The sequence below is a fragment of the Phyllobates terribilis genome, unplaced genomic scaffold, assembly GCF_046119375.1.
Source record: "Phyllobates terribilis strain yellow unplaced genomic scaffold, ASM4611937v1 Scaffold_8__6_contigs__length_399053987, whole genome shotgun sequence".
In the NCBI taxonomy this organism is placed as follows: domain Eukaryota; kingdom Metazoa; phylum Chordata; class Amphibia; order Anura; family Dendrobatidae; genus Phyllobates; species Phyllobates terribilis.
In genome coordinates, this window is record NW_027362768.1 from 188,195,052 (window position 1) to 188,211,365 (window position 16,314).

A 16,314-nucleotide genomic window follows, 5' to 3' on the forward strand; every position below is an offset into this window, starting at 1 on the left:
GGTGACGTCCTGTTACACGTCCTCGGTGACGTTTTGCCGACGCTCCCTAGTTGGCGGCATTGATCGCCCGGCTCCGTCATCCATGACTTCCTTTCTGCGGCACATGATCAATGCGACATACGACACAGGATTTGAAGCCTTCATTATTATTTTTGCATCCAGCTCTGAAGTTCTATAACCCTGGTTGTGTCAGGAGCAACCATGAAAACCGACATTCCAGCCGAAACATTGCTCGATTAACCCTTTCCTGGCAATTTGTATGATGGTGTAAAAAAAAATCGTGTTCCGCTCGGTCTCCTACCTGCGACACCTCCACCTTTTGATAAACTACAACTCCCAACATGCACTGAGGAAAAGGGTCAGAGGGACCCTTAAAAGCACCAAAAATCAGTAGAAGCAAAACCTAAAAAACTCCCAACAAGCTTAAAGGGATTGTCCATATTAAATAAGTAACTTAATGATTGTCGGGGGTTCTGACCACTTGTACCCACATTGAGTGGCAGAACTGGGCACCTTTATCCTGGTTACAATGGATCGACAGAGCATGCGACCGACCATTGCACCAGAGCTGCCGGAAAAGCCAATCGCTCGGCAGCCTTATAGGGTATGAGTGGCGGTCATCATGCGCACTGACTCTCCATTCTAAAAGTGCCCAGTTCTGCTGTTCGGTGGGAGCACCTGCAGTTGGACCCCCTTACCCAGTCCCTTCTGGTCTCGACTAACTGGAAATGCCCACTGCCGCCAGTGTGGGACTAATTGGGCATTTCCATCCATTTCTGATTTTTCAAGACAGGACAAGAAAGTTAGAGACATCAAGGCGCGGGTATTCATCGGACTGGGGGCTGCGGGGCGGTGAGGGTATTACTGTACCAATGTTACTAGTTTTATTTTCTTTTATCCAGTCTGAACCCCATTGTTTCATTAAATCCACGTAAAGCCCTGGTAAGGACGATCCCTACCAAAAAGGTAGCTGATCATAAAGTGTTTTCTGTTCTGACCAAGTAAGTGATCAGCTATGAAGAAACCTGGCAGTAAGCATACAGTTTCCCTGCAGCGCCTCCGCAGGAGAAATGAAGTATTTCACAGTGTCCATTTGCATCAATGGCTGCCTGTGTTACATCGGACAGGACGGATCCTCCAGATGCTCTTTAGAACTTCTCTCCATTCTGGCCAAGAGGGAAGGACTCTCCTCTAGTAATACAAAAAATTCCCAATAGAGTACAGAATAATTGGTTTTCGAGAGTAGACAACATGTCAGGTTATTTTGCTTTTTTTTTAGCTCTGGTCTGGTGTACAATACGAGAGTAGATGAGGCTCTGAGGACGTGGAGGACTCATCAGCCCCGATGTGATGAATTGGGTCCATCCTTCAGTAACCCGGAGCTCTCCGCAGACTGTGCTCCAGCCGGGCGCTGACCTTGTATATCGATTGTGGTCATTTCATGATGGTGATTCATTGCTTGAAGCTTTATTACAACTATAAGTCAATAAAAAAGCACCGACGTGACCTCCCCGGATCCTCGGAGTCCATTGTGTCATCTGAGGACATTCGAGATTCCTTAGAAGTTACTCTATAAGAAGGCAATAGGGGTATTAAACGTCCACTGAGATAAATTATCCTCATCATTTACCTGATAGATTGTAAACCTTGATAAATAGTGAAGCCGTCTAGAAGAAAGATGTCCATAACGGCCTGAGATGATTCACCCAGAGGTCAAAGATCAGGTCATTAAATAATATTACAGATGTGAAGGGAAGGGCTCTGGAATTGCAAACATATTTTTAGGGCACAAAGTGATAAAATTGAAGAAGGGGTTTTCTGAGATTAGAAAAAAAGGTCACTTTAAACTCCATCGGCGGCACATGACATTGCAGCCACCAGAGTGGACCCTGCGAACAGTATTTTGCTTTGACTGTGAATATGAACAAACAGTGGCCCACCTTACAAAGCTGGACGGACCATGATGTCTGGTCATAAGTACCAGATGTTGGACCGATTGTTGCCTACTCATATGATAAATATATTGGAAAAGGAGGAAAAGTGAGTATTGCGGCATAAAAGACATAATTTTATTCAATCAAGATTACATGATGGCAGGTACAAAAAATCACATAACATGATAGGAGATATAAAGTGCAAGGTGCCAGATATCAGAGGGTCACACGGATGATGGGTCATGCGAGTTGTGTGGATATAGATAGATCCATATAAATACAAATGATGGGAGTTGGAATATATATCAGGAAAGTTTTGTGGGGATAAATGCTTAGTAGTATGCCGTTCAGTGCTAATGGAGAGCTATGAAGCCCAAACGTTTAGGTAATCCCCTTTAGTACTTATCCCAACCCCCTGACATTTATAGTATCCCCTGTAAAACTCACCCAGGAGCGACCCACCGACAGGTGTGGTGATGAGGATGACGACGCGCCCCGACGCGCGTTTCGCCAATCTTTTTCAAGAGGCGCCTCTTGAAAAAGATTGGCGAAAGGTGCGTCGTCATCCTCATCACCACACCTGTCGGTGGGTCACTCCTGGGCGAGTTTTACAGGGGATACTATAAATGTCAGGGGGTTGGGATAAGTACTAAAGGGGATTACCTATACGTTTGGGCTTCATAGCTCTCCATTAGCACTGAGCAGCATACTACTTAGCATTTATCCCTACATAACTTTCCTGATATATATTCCAACTCCAATCATTTGTATTTATATGGAGCTATCTATATCCGCACAACTCGCATGACCCACTTGGCACCTTGCACTTTATATCTCCTATCATGTTATGTGATTTTTTGTACCTGCCATCATGTCATCTTGATTGAATAAAATTATGTCTTTTATGCCGCAATACTCACTTTTCCTCCTTTTTCAATATATTTGACTGTGAATATGTAGCACTGGAGTGGGACATCACAGAGCGGGGATAGATTTGGGGGTCCTATGACGTTGGAGTGCAGCTTAAGTCATCACACTACTTGTTGTCCTCCAGAGGAACAGATTGGTTATTGAGGTTGGGGAGAGCAGGGTGAAGGCGTTTTCGAGACCGCAAGAGGCAGTAGAGGGTCCCTATGCAAAACTTATGAGTAGGACCATTGTTCTCTTGTCTCTCCATCACCACCTTTTTTTTTAAGCAAAATTTTATTGATGGCAGCAAATGAGTTGTAGAGTGAGAGACCTTGAGCATATCCAGCTCATACTACTAATGCTCATGGATTGCAATCCAAGAGGTGACTTGAAGTGGCACAGGGGGAATGTGATACCTAAAATTTCTCCCCCTTTTTTCAAGTCTTGCCCCTGTATGCCCTTTCCTGACTTCTTCCCACCTCTTGAAAGCTCATTTGGACGCCCTTAAGATACTCATCAGACAAAGCAACCTGACGTCAAGCGCAAGAAACCATTCAGATGGCGCTGCTTTACGAGTGGTTCCATTGGAGTTGCAAGTATGATTTAGTTTTAAGGAGCAAGAGTGCGCCATGCGTCTAATGAGAAGGGCATCCTTTGTGATTAGAAGAGATTTTTATGAGCAGTGGCGTAAATTAAAGCTTGCAAAATCTCCAACAAGAGCCCCCAATGGGTCTCTCATAATATAGGTCTTCTCATATAGGGACTTATTGGGACCTGCAGGGCACGGGTGAGACCTGCAATAATTTTGCCTGTGGCTACACCGCTCTTCTTCTGCACGGCCCCTTTCTTCTCATGTCTTATGGGCATGCCTCCTGGTCTCTGGGCCAGTACAGGATAACTTCCCCTTGACCTCGACAAAGTGCCCCAGGCTTTTTAAGAATCCTTTTCACAGTACTCTGTGCCTGAGCAATAATGGTCCATGTGACTCCGCTCAGCTTCAGTGTGCATTTGCTTCTGGTTACAACTCTCTTTGGCTTTTTCTCACCATGTCCTCTTGTCTTCTGCCAGCCCTGACCTTAACAAAAAAAAATAAATTTCAACCCTAACTCCATCCAACTATGTTTCCTGTCTGCTCCATTTTCTTTTAGACTCCTCTTCTGACGATCATGGTTACGGCCAGTAACCCCAGTGCTTAGCTGCAATCTTTGGGCTACCCTGGTCATAAGTGTTCACTTTCTTTACAGCACCCCCACAGGGGAAATGAAGCATTGCACAGTACCCATGAGTCTCCTCTTGCTTTTGTCCTCCAGAATAAGCGATACCTGGTTATATAATCTGTATGATTGTATTCTGCCCGTCGTCCGGCCGCCCTCCGCATCAAGGCACACCAGGATCATTTGGCATCTGCGGTGCTCCTTCTGTCTGGAGGTAGACTTTCTTACCACGGGGATCTGATGGAACGTATAATTTACATGTGAATTTCCCACACTTGGAACTTTCTCCTGTGCGGCGTTTTATTGCAGGATATAATTATGGAAGAGGAGATAACCTTTTATTGCTCTGGTTTTTGCTGCGGCTTGTTGGGCAGACAGGATCGCCTCGTTGGCATCTGATAAATGTTAATACGTTATTCCCGCTTGTCTGAATCCGTCATTCGCGATGATAATTGTTACTTTCTAATAGTATCAGCCTCCCAATAGCGACTGTATGAGAAATGAGTTACGTGCGTGAGAATAATTAGAAATTAATTACAGCACAGGACTAATAATTTTACAGAATGGATTTACAAACCCAAAAATTGGGAGATGAAATAAAAATATACCGGACAAAAACATCAAGTGTAACATTAATTTACTCTGGTAACTATTAATCCCGCACAGAATGTGGAGGAGAAGACGGAGCACAGGAACTTGGGAAAGTGTTTTTTGCAGCAGATTTTGTGCTAAAGAGATTTACAGGTAAAAAAAAAAAAAGTAGTTAAATCTGCACACAGTTAATAATAATAATAATAATAATAATAAATTTCCATCTTTAAATGTTATCATGTATACAAAGGATAGGTGATAACTTGCTTATCTGTGGGCGTTCGATTACTGAGACCTCCAATGTTCTGCCCCATTGGAAAAGTGTGGGAAGGAGCTACTAAGCTAGCCCCCAATTCTGTCAAAGCTGGTGGACGGAGGGGGCTGGCTTAGTTACTAAAATGAGCAGTCAGCCAGGCCCCTTCATGCACAGCTCCAGTCATGTGCCAAAAGAAGGAAATGCTGCCCCGTGTCAGTCACAGACCGGAGGATAACCTGTCAGGACCAGGCAAAGGGAGTTAAAGCTGAAGATTAAGGGACGTTTCACAGGTTCCCCACAACTATAACAATAGCGACCTTGACCTGAGATAGTTCTTCAATGTTAGATTAACGGGTATTTGACATCTGGTACCTTCATTATGGAAACCTACCAATCATGTATGGAAACCTACGGATCGTCCTGGAGCACACCTCCACTATCTTAGATGTCATTGCTGGGAGGACAAACAGGAAGGTCCAGAAAACAAAACTACTTTAACGTATCCTCACACTTAAAGGGAATGTCATCAATTTTTTTCTATGGAATCTGAGTGCAGCATGTTGTAGGGGCTGAGACCCTGATTCTGGGGATTTATCACTTACTGGGCTGCTTGCTGCAGTTTTGATACAATCACTGTTTTCTCTGTTGTAGATGTAGCAGTGCTCAGAATGCTGAGCTGTGTATAATCCCGCCCACATTCCTGATTGGCAGGTTCCACTGTACAACTGCCAATCAGGGGTGTGGACGGGGTTACACAGATTCGTGGACTGCCTGGCATGTGGCAGCTAGTCCTGCAGTGATAATCTCCTGCTGAGAAAACACTGATTGTATTGAAACTACAGCAAACTGCTGAGCAAGTGACACATCCCTGGAATCAGGCTCCCTGTCCCTACATTATGCTGCTCTCACATTAAATAGAAAAAACCCGCTGACTGATTCCCTTTAATTAGGAGGGTCTGAAACAATCGAGGAGAGGCCCCGCCTGTCGTGTGACATGTAATGGAGGTCACACAAGCAAGAGGTCATGTAAGTGCTGGACTTCTGGGCAGGTTACGGCTGCAGTATGTGGGGTGCTTTCCGCCCCTTATTCTCCCCAATGAGAGTATATATGGGTTACATTTCTACGAGACTGTCCCTTCAAATAAATGAATGTGATGAATACTACAACAACGTTACCCCACGCTTCTTCTGTCTACAGGACCCAGCGAGCTCGACCTCAGCCTCGTCCTAGACATCGGGGAAGGAGCCGAGTCCACTGACGAATTCGACGACCAGGTGTGAACAGTTTTGCAATCTGGATTTTGTTTAAAAAAAAAAGATCTTTTGCTTCCCATAATTGCTTCTACATGTAGATTTGGAGCAGTTTTCCTTGTGTTGTTCCTCTGTTATTCCCCTTGGTAATGCATGAATACATTCACATTTAGGCGTCACCGTTCACCTTGGTAATGGTTTGGGTTCTTAAATAGTCTGCCGCTGTCCTTTCTTCACACGTATAGTATCATTATCATCATCTGCAGAAACCCGCAAAAGATCATTTGTATTCTTCACAGGAAATCGGCAGCAAGTGTTTTTTTTTTTTCTGCAGCGCCCCCACAGGAGAACTTAAGTGTTACAGCCTTTTTATTGACCTTAATGCGCCTTCAGTATATGGGATGGATGTGCATATGGGGTGGACTTTGTAGATGCTCTGACTTTTGCTGGACCCTCTTCTATTAACTCAGACGCTTTGTAGCTTCTGTTCCCCGGCTAATTAGTGGAGGTTCCTCATGAGGGTCTCATTAAGTCAATAGGGAATGTCTGTCGTGCAGAATTTACACATGGCTGCAAAACAATTTTAGGAAAGGAGTTTCAATCAATCAGCAAACACAATTATACAATGTATTGAGATGCAGCGCAGGCTAAGAAGCGGAGCCCAATAAATAATACCGCTCACCGTACACAGCACTTACCACTACAATACCACTTACCACTACACTATCACTCCAGCAGATTACTAAAGCAAAACACCCAATAAAGCCGTACAGACTGGGGAAGGTGATAAGAAATCACGGGCTCCGAGCTTCATTGAGAGACAATGACACAAGAAGGGGGAAGAGAGGGGTTTAGTTCTCTTCTTCAACTCATGGGTTCCCCTCCCTCATAGGGTCTCATCCCACATAGGGTCCCATCCCTCATAGGGTCTCATCCCACATAGGGTCCCATCCCTCATAGGGTCCCATCCCACATAGGGTCTCATCCCACATAGGGTCCCATCCCTCATAGGGTCCCATCCCTCATAGGGTCTCATGTCTCATAGGGTCCCATCCCACATAGGGTCTCATCTCTCATAGGGTCCCATTCCACATAGGGTCTCATCCCACATAGGGTCCCATCCCTCATAGGGTCCAATCCCTCATGGGGTCTCATCCTTCATAGGGTCTCATCCCTCATAGGGTCCCAACCCTCATAGAGTCCCAATCCTCATAGGGTCCCATCCCTCATAGGGTCCCATCCCACATAGGGTCCCATCCCTCATAGGGTTTCATCCCTCATAGGGTCCCATCCCTCATAGGGTCCCATCCCTCATAGGGTCCCAATCCTCAAAGGGTCCCATCCCACATAGGGTCCCATCCCACATAGGGTTCCATCCCTCATAGATTCCCATCCCTCATAGGGTCTCATCCCTTATAGGGTCCCATCCCACATAGGGTCCCATCCCACATAGGGACTCCTCCCTCAGGGTCTCAACCCTCGTAGGGTCCCACCCCACGTAGGGTCCCATCCCTCATAGGGTCCCATCCCACATAGGGTCTCATCCCACATAGGGTCCCATCCCTCATAGGGTCCCATCCCACATAGGGTCTCATCCCACATAGGGTCCCCTCCCTCATAGGGTCCCATCCCACATAGGGTCTCATCCCACATAGGGTCCCATCCCTCATAGGGTCCCATCCCTCATAGGGTCTCATGTCTCATAGGGTCCCATCCCACATAGGGTCTCATCTCTCATAGGGTCCCATTCCACATAGGGTCTCATCCCACATAGGGTCCCATCCCTCATAGGGTCCAATCCCTCATGGGGTCTCATCCTTCATAGGGTCTCATCCCTCATAGGGTCTCATCCCTCATAGGGTCCCAACCCTCATAGAGTCCCAATCCTCATAGGGTCCCATCCCTCATAGGGTCCCATCCCACATAGGGTCCCATCCCTCATAGGGTTTCATCCCTCATAGGGTTCTAACCCTCATAGGGTCCCATCTCTCATAGGGTCCCATCCCTCATAGGGTCCCAATCCTCAAAGGGTCCCATCCCACATAGGGTCCCATCCCACATAGGGTTCCATCCCTCATAGGTTCCCATCCCTCATAGGGTCTCATCCCTTATAGGGTCCCATCCCACATAGGGTCCCATCCCACATAGGGACCCCTCCCTCAGGGTCTCAACCCTCGTAGGGTCCCACCCCACGTAGGGTCCCATCCCACGTAGGGTCCCATCCCTCATAGGGTCCCATCCCTCATAGGGTCCATCCCACATAGGGTCCCATCCCTCATAGGGTCCCATCCCTCATATGGTCCATCCCACATAGGGTCTCATCCTTCATAGGGTCCCATCCCACATAGGGTCTCATCCTTCATAGGGTCCCATCCCACATAGGGTCTCATCCCTCATAGGGTCCATCCCACATAGGGTCTCATCCTTCATAGGGTCCATCCCACATAGGGTCTCATCCTTCATAGGGTCCCATCCCACATAGGGTCTCATCCCTCATAGGGTCCCATCCCTCATAGGGTCCCATCCCACGTAGGGTCCCATCCTATGTAGGGTCCCATCCCACGTAGGGTCTCAGGCCTCCTGGGTGGTCCCATCTGAATAACCCTCTAGGAGTAGTCCATAAAGCACCGAGTGGTACGATGGCCTTCTCCTAGGGACAGTCTCTCAGTTCATATACCAGACCCTGTGCAAAGCAGCAATCCTAAAAGACGTGCAAATATGTTTCCTCCATCAAGGGGCACCATGATCAGTACCAGGTTTTGCATTATGTCAAGGTAGAAGGACATTAAATCCAGAGGCCATGGCTTCACTCTGCTTCTGCCTAGACAGGCAGGATATGAGCTCCTGCTCAGTGGGTTTTATCGCAGGTTGCAGATGGACGTGTCATGTCTTCCTCCATCTGCAGCCATATTATGTCAGGGGAGAAGGATACAAACCAGGGGCCATGGCTTCACAGATAGCAAAAATGGTGCAGAACTTCTTGAAAGAACATGCACTATTTCTTTCTGCCCTTGCGGAGGAGTCTGCAGACCAGCGCATGCGCAGAAGGTGTTGTCTGCAAACCCGCCAATATTTTGGTGATGTTGAAGTACCATGCAAAGGAGCATCCAGGGAGCGCTCCCAAAGTGAGTTGAACCGCACACTTTTGAGAGTGGTTTATTCTCCCTTTTTGCTCAGAGTTTTCCTAAATTTGCTAACATTGTTTCCAAAAATTGGTAACAGACCCGTGGAATTTGTTGATCACGATGCACCTGAGGTTGCAGACAGACGTCTCATCACGAGCAGCCAAGTACTGGATGGAGCAGAGTCGGGGTGTGAATCACTAAGTCGCCGTCATAGTGTCGCACACTCGCTTCCCTTTATTACGGGGAGTTTTTTTTTGCCTTCAACACTCATTTTATGCACCACAGACTTTACCAATGTTCATTTTTAGGATAGAAACATTGCCCGCACTCATCGGTCGCACAGATTATGAATTGTATAAATTATTAAAGCTTCACTTGCTGAGACATTTAATTTTAGGTCAATTCCGACTTTCCCTTATACCGGGAGTTTTTATGCGACGGTCTAGTTGGCCTTGTTTTAGTCTAAAATTTCAAGTTTAATTAATTAATAAAAAAAAGGATTTTTTTTTTTATTTTTTTACATTTTTATTTCCTACTTGCGGTGACTATAGAACATGCAACTTCCAAACTGCAGGTCTGATATAACAGTACCTGCGCGACGAGGAGTAAAGCAGTTACCATGGCAACCGGCGTCCAGACGGAGAAGAGTTAATTCTGTCACATGAGATATTTTCTCCCCGCGCTGAGGGACTATGCTTGTTTGCAGTTTCCCCACTTTATGGGAGAATGGCCTGAGGGGACGGTGACGGGGCGAGAGGGGCGTGTCAGCTCTCCTCTGCCGGATCGGCCTCTCCGAAAATGGGCAGTCATAATCGGACGAGTTTTTCTATAATTCCGACGGTGTATTAACCCTCCGATCAGATACATCAGATTGTGGCCATACAATGTGCGACAGGCAGTGGTGAAGAGCCTGCGCGTTTCGGGTGTCCCCCCCCCTGCAGTCATCGGCTATGCTACACTGCGGTGGATGTAGTCTGTGCTCGTGGCCACGGCTCATGGCTACACGCGATTCAATAAAGGGATGACATTTTTACATGAGGGGCTGAAATTTTATCAACTTTTTGCATCCATTACTACCCCATGGTCCGGGAACTCCTGTGTACCCGATACTGGGATTGTTACTCCAGACACTTTTGTAAGTACACCGCTGGACTGGGGAGCTGTATCCCCCTCCTTTCTCCTTCTTTATCAATGTGATAGTGGGAGTTCTACTTCTACACGCCGCAGTGTAGCATAGTGTTAACACATCGCCCACAGTGCAGCATCGTGATAACACATCGGCCGCAGTGCAGCATCGTGGTAACACATCGCCCGCAGTACAGCATTGTGGTAACACATCGCCCGCAGTACAGCATTGTGGTAACACATCAGCCGCAGTGCAGCATCGTGGTAACACATCGCCCGCAGTGCAGCATCGTGGTAACACATCGCCCGCAGTACAGCATTGTGGTAACACATCATCCGCAGTGCAGCATCGTGGTAACACATCGCTCGCAGTGCAGCATCGTGGTAACACATCGCCCGCAGTACAGCATCATGGCAACACATCGGCCACAGTGCAGCATCGTGGTAACACATCGGCCGCAGTGCAGCATTGTGGTAACACATCGCCCGCAGTGCAGCATCGGGGTAACACATCGCCCACAGTGCTGCATCGTGGTAACACATCGCCCACAGTGCTGCATCGTGGTAACACATCGCCCACAGTGCTGCATCGTGGTAACACATCACCCGCAGTGCAGCATCATAGTAACACATCGGCCGCAGTGTAGCATCGTTGTAACATATCGACCGCAGTGTAGCATCGGGGTAACACATCGGCCACAGTGCAGCATCGTAGTAACACATCGGCCGCAGTGCAGCATCGTGGTAGCACATTGCCCGCAGTGTAGCATCGTTGTAACACATCGACCGCAGTGTAGCATCGGGGTAACACATCGGCCACAGTGCAGCATCGTAGTAACACATCGGCCGCAGTGCAGCATCATGTTAACACATCGACCGTAGTGCAGCATCGTGGTAACACATCGCCCGCAGTGCAGAATCATGGTAACACATCGGCCGCAGTGCAGCATCGTGGTAGCACATCGACCGTAGTGCAGCATCGTGGTAACACATCGCCCGCAGTGCAGCATCGTGTTAACACATCGCCCGCAGTGCAGCATCGTGGTAACACATCGACCGTAGTGCAGCATCGTGGTAACACATCGCCCGCAGTGCAGCATTGTGGTAACACATCGGCCGCAATGCAGCATCGTGGTAACACATCGGCCGCAGTGCAGCATCGTGGTAACACATCGGCCGCAGTGGAGCATCGTGGTAACACATCGGCCGCAGTGCAGCATCGTGGTAGCACATCGGCCGCAGTGCAGCATCTTGGTAACACATCTGCCACAGTGCAGCATCGTGGTAACACATCATCCGCAGTGCAGCATCGTGGTAGCACATCGGCCGCAGTGCAGCATCTTGGTAACACATCGGCCGCAGTGCAGCATCGTGGTAACACATCGGCCGCAGTGGAGCATCGTGGTAACACATCGGCCGCAGTGCAGCATCGTGGTAGCACATCGGCCGCAGTGCAGCATCTTGGTAACACATCTGCCACAGTGCAGCATCGTGGTAACACATCATCCGCAGTGCAGCATCGTGGTAGCACATCGGCCGCAGTGCAGCATCTTGGTAACACATCGGCCACAGTGCAGCATCGTGGTAACCCATCGACCGCAGTGCAGCATCGTGGTAACACATCAGCCGCAGTGCAGCATCGTGGTAACACATCGCCCGCAGTGCAGCATCGTGGTAACACATCGCCCGCAGTGCAGCATCATGGTAACACATTGGTCACAGTGCAGTTTCGTGGTAACACATCGGCCGCAGTGCAGCATCGTGGTAACACATCGGCCGCAGTGCAGCATCGTGATAACACATCGGCCGCAGTGCAGCATCGTGGTAACACATCGGCCGCAGTGCAGCATCGTGGTAACACATCGGCCGCAGTGTAGCATAGTGGTAACACATCGGCCGCAGTGCAGCATCGTGGTAACACATCGGCCGCAGTGCAGCATCGTGGTAACAGATCGGTCGCAGTGCAGCATCGTGGTAACACATCGCCCGCAGTACAGCATCGTGGTAACACATCGGCCGCAGTGCAGCATCGTGGTAACACATCGGCCGCAGTGCAGCATTGTGGTAACACATCGGCCGCAATGCAGCATCGTGGTAACACATCGGCCGCAGTGCAGCATCGTGGTAACACATCGGCTGCAGTGGAGCATCGTGGTAACACATCGGCCGCAGTGCAGCATCGTGGTAGCACATCGGCCGCAGTGCAGCATCTTGGTAACACATCTGCCACAGTGCAGCATCGTGGTAACACATCATCCGCAGTGCAGCATCGTGGTAGCACATCGGCCGCAGTGCAGCATCTTGGTAACACATCGGCCACAGTGCAGCATCGTGGTAACCCATCGACCGCAGTGCAGCATCGTGGTAACACATCAGCCGCAGTGCAGCATCGTGGTAACACATCGCCCGCAGTGCAGCATCGTGGTAACACATCGCCCGCAGTGCAGCATCATGGTAACACATTGGTCACAGTGCAGTTTCGTGGTAACACATCGGCCGCAGTGCAGCATCGTGGTAACACATCGGCCGCAGTGCAGCATCGTGGTAACACATCGGCCGCAGTGCAGCATCGTGATAACACATCGGCCGCAGTGCAGCATCGTGGTAACACATCGGCCGCAGTGCAGCATCGTGGTAACACATCGGCCGCAGTGTAGCATAGTGGTAACACATCGGCCGCAGTGCAGCATCGTGGTAACACATCGGCCACAGTGCAGCATCGTGGTAACAGATCGGTCGCAGTGCAGCATCGTGGTAACACATCGCCCGCTAGTACAGCATCGTGGTAACACATCGGCCGCAGTGCAGCATCGTGGTAACACATCGGCCGCAGTGCAGCATCGTGGTAACACATCGGCCGCAATGCAGCATCGTGGTAACACATCATCCGCAATGCTGCATCTTGGTAACACATCGGCCGCAGTGCAGCATCGTGGTAACACATCATCCGCAGTGCAGCATCGTGGTAACACATCATCCGCAGTGCAGCATCTTGGTAACACATCGGCTTCAGTGCAGCATCGTGGTAACACATCATCCGCAGTACAGCATCGTGGTAACACATCGGCCGCAGTGCAGCATCTTGGTAACACATCGGCCACAGTGCAGCATCGTTGTAACCCATCGACCGCAGTGCAGCATCGTGGTAACACATCAGCCGCAGTGCAGCATCGTGGTAACACATCGCCCGCAGTGCAGCATCTTGGTAACACATCGCCCGCAGTGCAGCATCATGGTAACACATTGGTCACAGTGCAGTTTCGTGGTAACACATCGGCCGCAGTGCAGCATTGTGGTAACACATCGGCCGCAGTGCAGCATCGTGGTAACACATCGGCCGCAGTGCAGCATCGTGTTAACACATCGGCCGCAGTTCAGCATCGTGGTAACACATCGGCCGCAGTGCAGCATCGTGGTAACACATCGGCCGCAGTGTAGCATAGTGGTAGCACATCGGCCGCAGTGCAGCATCGTGGTAACACATCGGCCGCAGTGCAGCATCGTGGTAACAGAACGGTCGCAGTGCAGCATCGTGGTAACACATCGCCCGCAGTACAGCATTGTGGTAACACATCGGCCGCAGTGCAGCATCGTGGTAACACATCGGCCGCAGTGCAGCATCGTGGTAACACATCATCCGCAATGCAGCATCGTGGTAACACATCATCCGCAGTGCAGCATCTTGGTAACACATCGGCTTCAGTGCAGCATCGTGGTAACACATCATCCGCAGTGCAGCATCTTGGTAACACATCGGCTTCAGTGCAGCATCGTGGTAACACATCATCCGCAGTACAGCATCGTGGTAACACATCATCCGCAGTGCAGCATCGTGGTAACACATTGCCCGCAGTGCAGCATCTTGGTAACACATCGGCCGCAGTGCAGCATCATGGTAACACATCGGTCGCAGTGCAGTATCGTAGTAACACATCGGCCGCAATACAGCATCGTGGTAACACATCGACCACAGTGCAGCATCGTGGTAACACATCGGCCGCAGTGCAGCATCGTGGTAACACATCGCCCGCAGTGCAGCATCTTGGTAACACATCGCCCGCAGTGCAGCATCATGGTAACACATTGGTCACAGTGCAGTTTCGTGGTAACACATCGGCCGCAGTGCAGCATCGTGGTAACACATCGGCCGCAGTGCAGCATCGTGGTAACACATCGGCCGCAGTGCAGCATCGTGTTAACACATCGGCCGCAGTTCAGCATCGTGGTAACACATCGGCCGCAGTGCAGCATCGTGGTAACACATCGGCCGCAGTGTAGCATAGTGGTAACACATCGACCGCAGTGCAGCATCGTGGTAACACATCGGCAGCAGTGCAGCATCGTGATAACAGATCGGTCGCAGTGCAGCATCGTGGTAACACATCGGCCGCAGTACAGCATTGTGGTAACACATCGGCCGCAGTGCAGCATCGTGGTAACACATCGGCCGCAGTGTAGCATCGTGGTAACACATCGGCTGCAATGCAGCATCGTGGTAACACATCATCCGCAATGCTGCATCTTGGTAACACATCAGCCGCAGTGCAGCATCGTGGTAACACATCATCCGCAGTGCAGCATCTTGGTAACACATCGGCTTCAGTGCAGCATCGTGGTAACACATCGCCCGCAGTACAGCATCGTGGTAACACATCATCCGCAGTGCAGCATCGTGGTAACACAACGACCGCAGTGCAGCATCGTGGTAACACATCAGCCACAGTGCAGCATCGTGGTAACACATTGCCCGCAGTGCAGCATCTTGGTAACACATCGGCCGCAGTGCAGCATCATGGTAACACATCGGTCGCAGTGCAGTATCGTAGTAACACATCGGCCGCAATACAGCATCGTGGTAACACATCGACCACAGTGCAGCATCGTGGTAACACATCGGCCGCAGTGCAGCATCGTGGTAACACATCGCCCGCAGTGCAGCATCTTGGTAACACATCGCCCGCAGTGCAGCATCATGGTGGTAACACATTGGTCACAGTGCAGTTTCGTGGTAACACATCGGCCGCAGTGCAGCATCGTGGTAACACATCGCCCGCAGTGCAGCATCGTGGTAACACATTGCCCGCAGTGCAGCATCGTGGTAACACATCGATCGCCGTGCAGTATCGTAGTAACACATCGGCCGCAATGCAGCATCGTGATAACACATCATCCGCAATGCAGCATCTTGGTAACACATCGACCACAGTGCAGCATCGCGGTAACACATCGACCGCAGTGCAGCATCGTGGTAACACATCGACCGCAGTGCAGCATCGTGGTAACACATCGCCCGCAGTGTAGCATCGTGGTAACACATCGCCCGCAGTGCAGCATCGTGGTAACACATCGGCCGCAGTGTAGCATCGTGGTAACACATCGCCCGCAGTGCAGCATCGTGGTAACACATCGCCCGCAGTGCAGCATCGTGGTAACACATCGGCCGCAGTGCAGCATCGTGGTAGCACATTGCCCGCAGTGTAGCATCATGGTAACACATCGCCCGCAGTGTACCATCGTGGTAACACATCAACCGTAGTGCAGCATCGTGGTAGCACATCGGCCGCAGTGCAGCATCGTGGTAACACATCGGCCGCAGTGTAGCATGTTGTAGCACATCGCCTGCAGTGCAGCATCGTGGTAACACATCGGCCGCAGTGCAGCATCGTGGTAACACATCGGCCGCAGTGTAACATCGTGATAGCAGATCGGCCGCAGTGCAGCATTGTGGTAACACATCGCCTGCAGTGCAGCATCGTGGTAACACATCGCCTGCAGTGCAGCATCGTGGTGACACATCACCCGCAGTGTCGCATCGTGGTAGCACATCGGCCGCAGTGCAGTATCGTGGTAACACATCGGCCGCAGTGCAGTATCGTGGTAACACATCGGCCGCAGTGCAGCATCGTGGT

The 16,314-nt window shown here is 50.0% G+C and overlaps 1 protein-coding gene across 2 annotated transcripts in view; it reads left to right on the forward strand.

Annotated features, from left to right (window-relative positions):
- The window catches only part of AK5 (adenylate kinase 5), a 277,032-nt gene that overhangs the window by 112,926 nt on the left and 147,792 nt on the right, over positions 1-16,314 (forward strand). For both annotated transcript variants that reach the window (XM_073643927.1, XM_073643926.1), the window contains exon 8: positions 6,103-6,179. In XM_073643927.1, the coding sequence (XP_073500028.1) occupies positions 6,103-6,179 (77 nt within the window). The remainder of the gene's footprint in view (positions 1-6,102; positions 6,180-16,314) is intronic.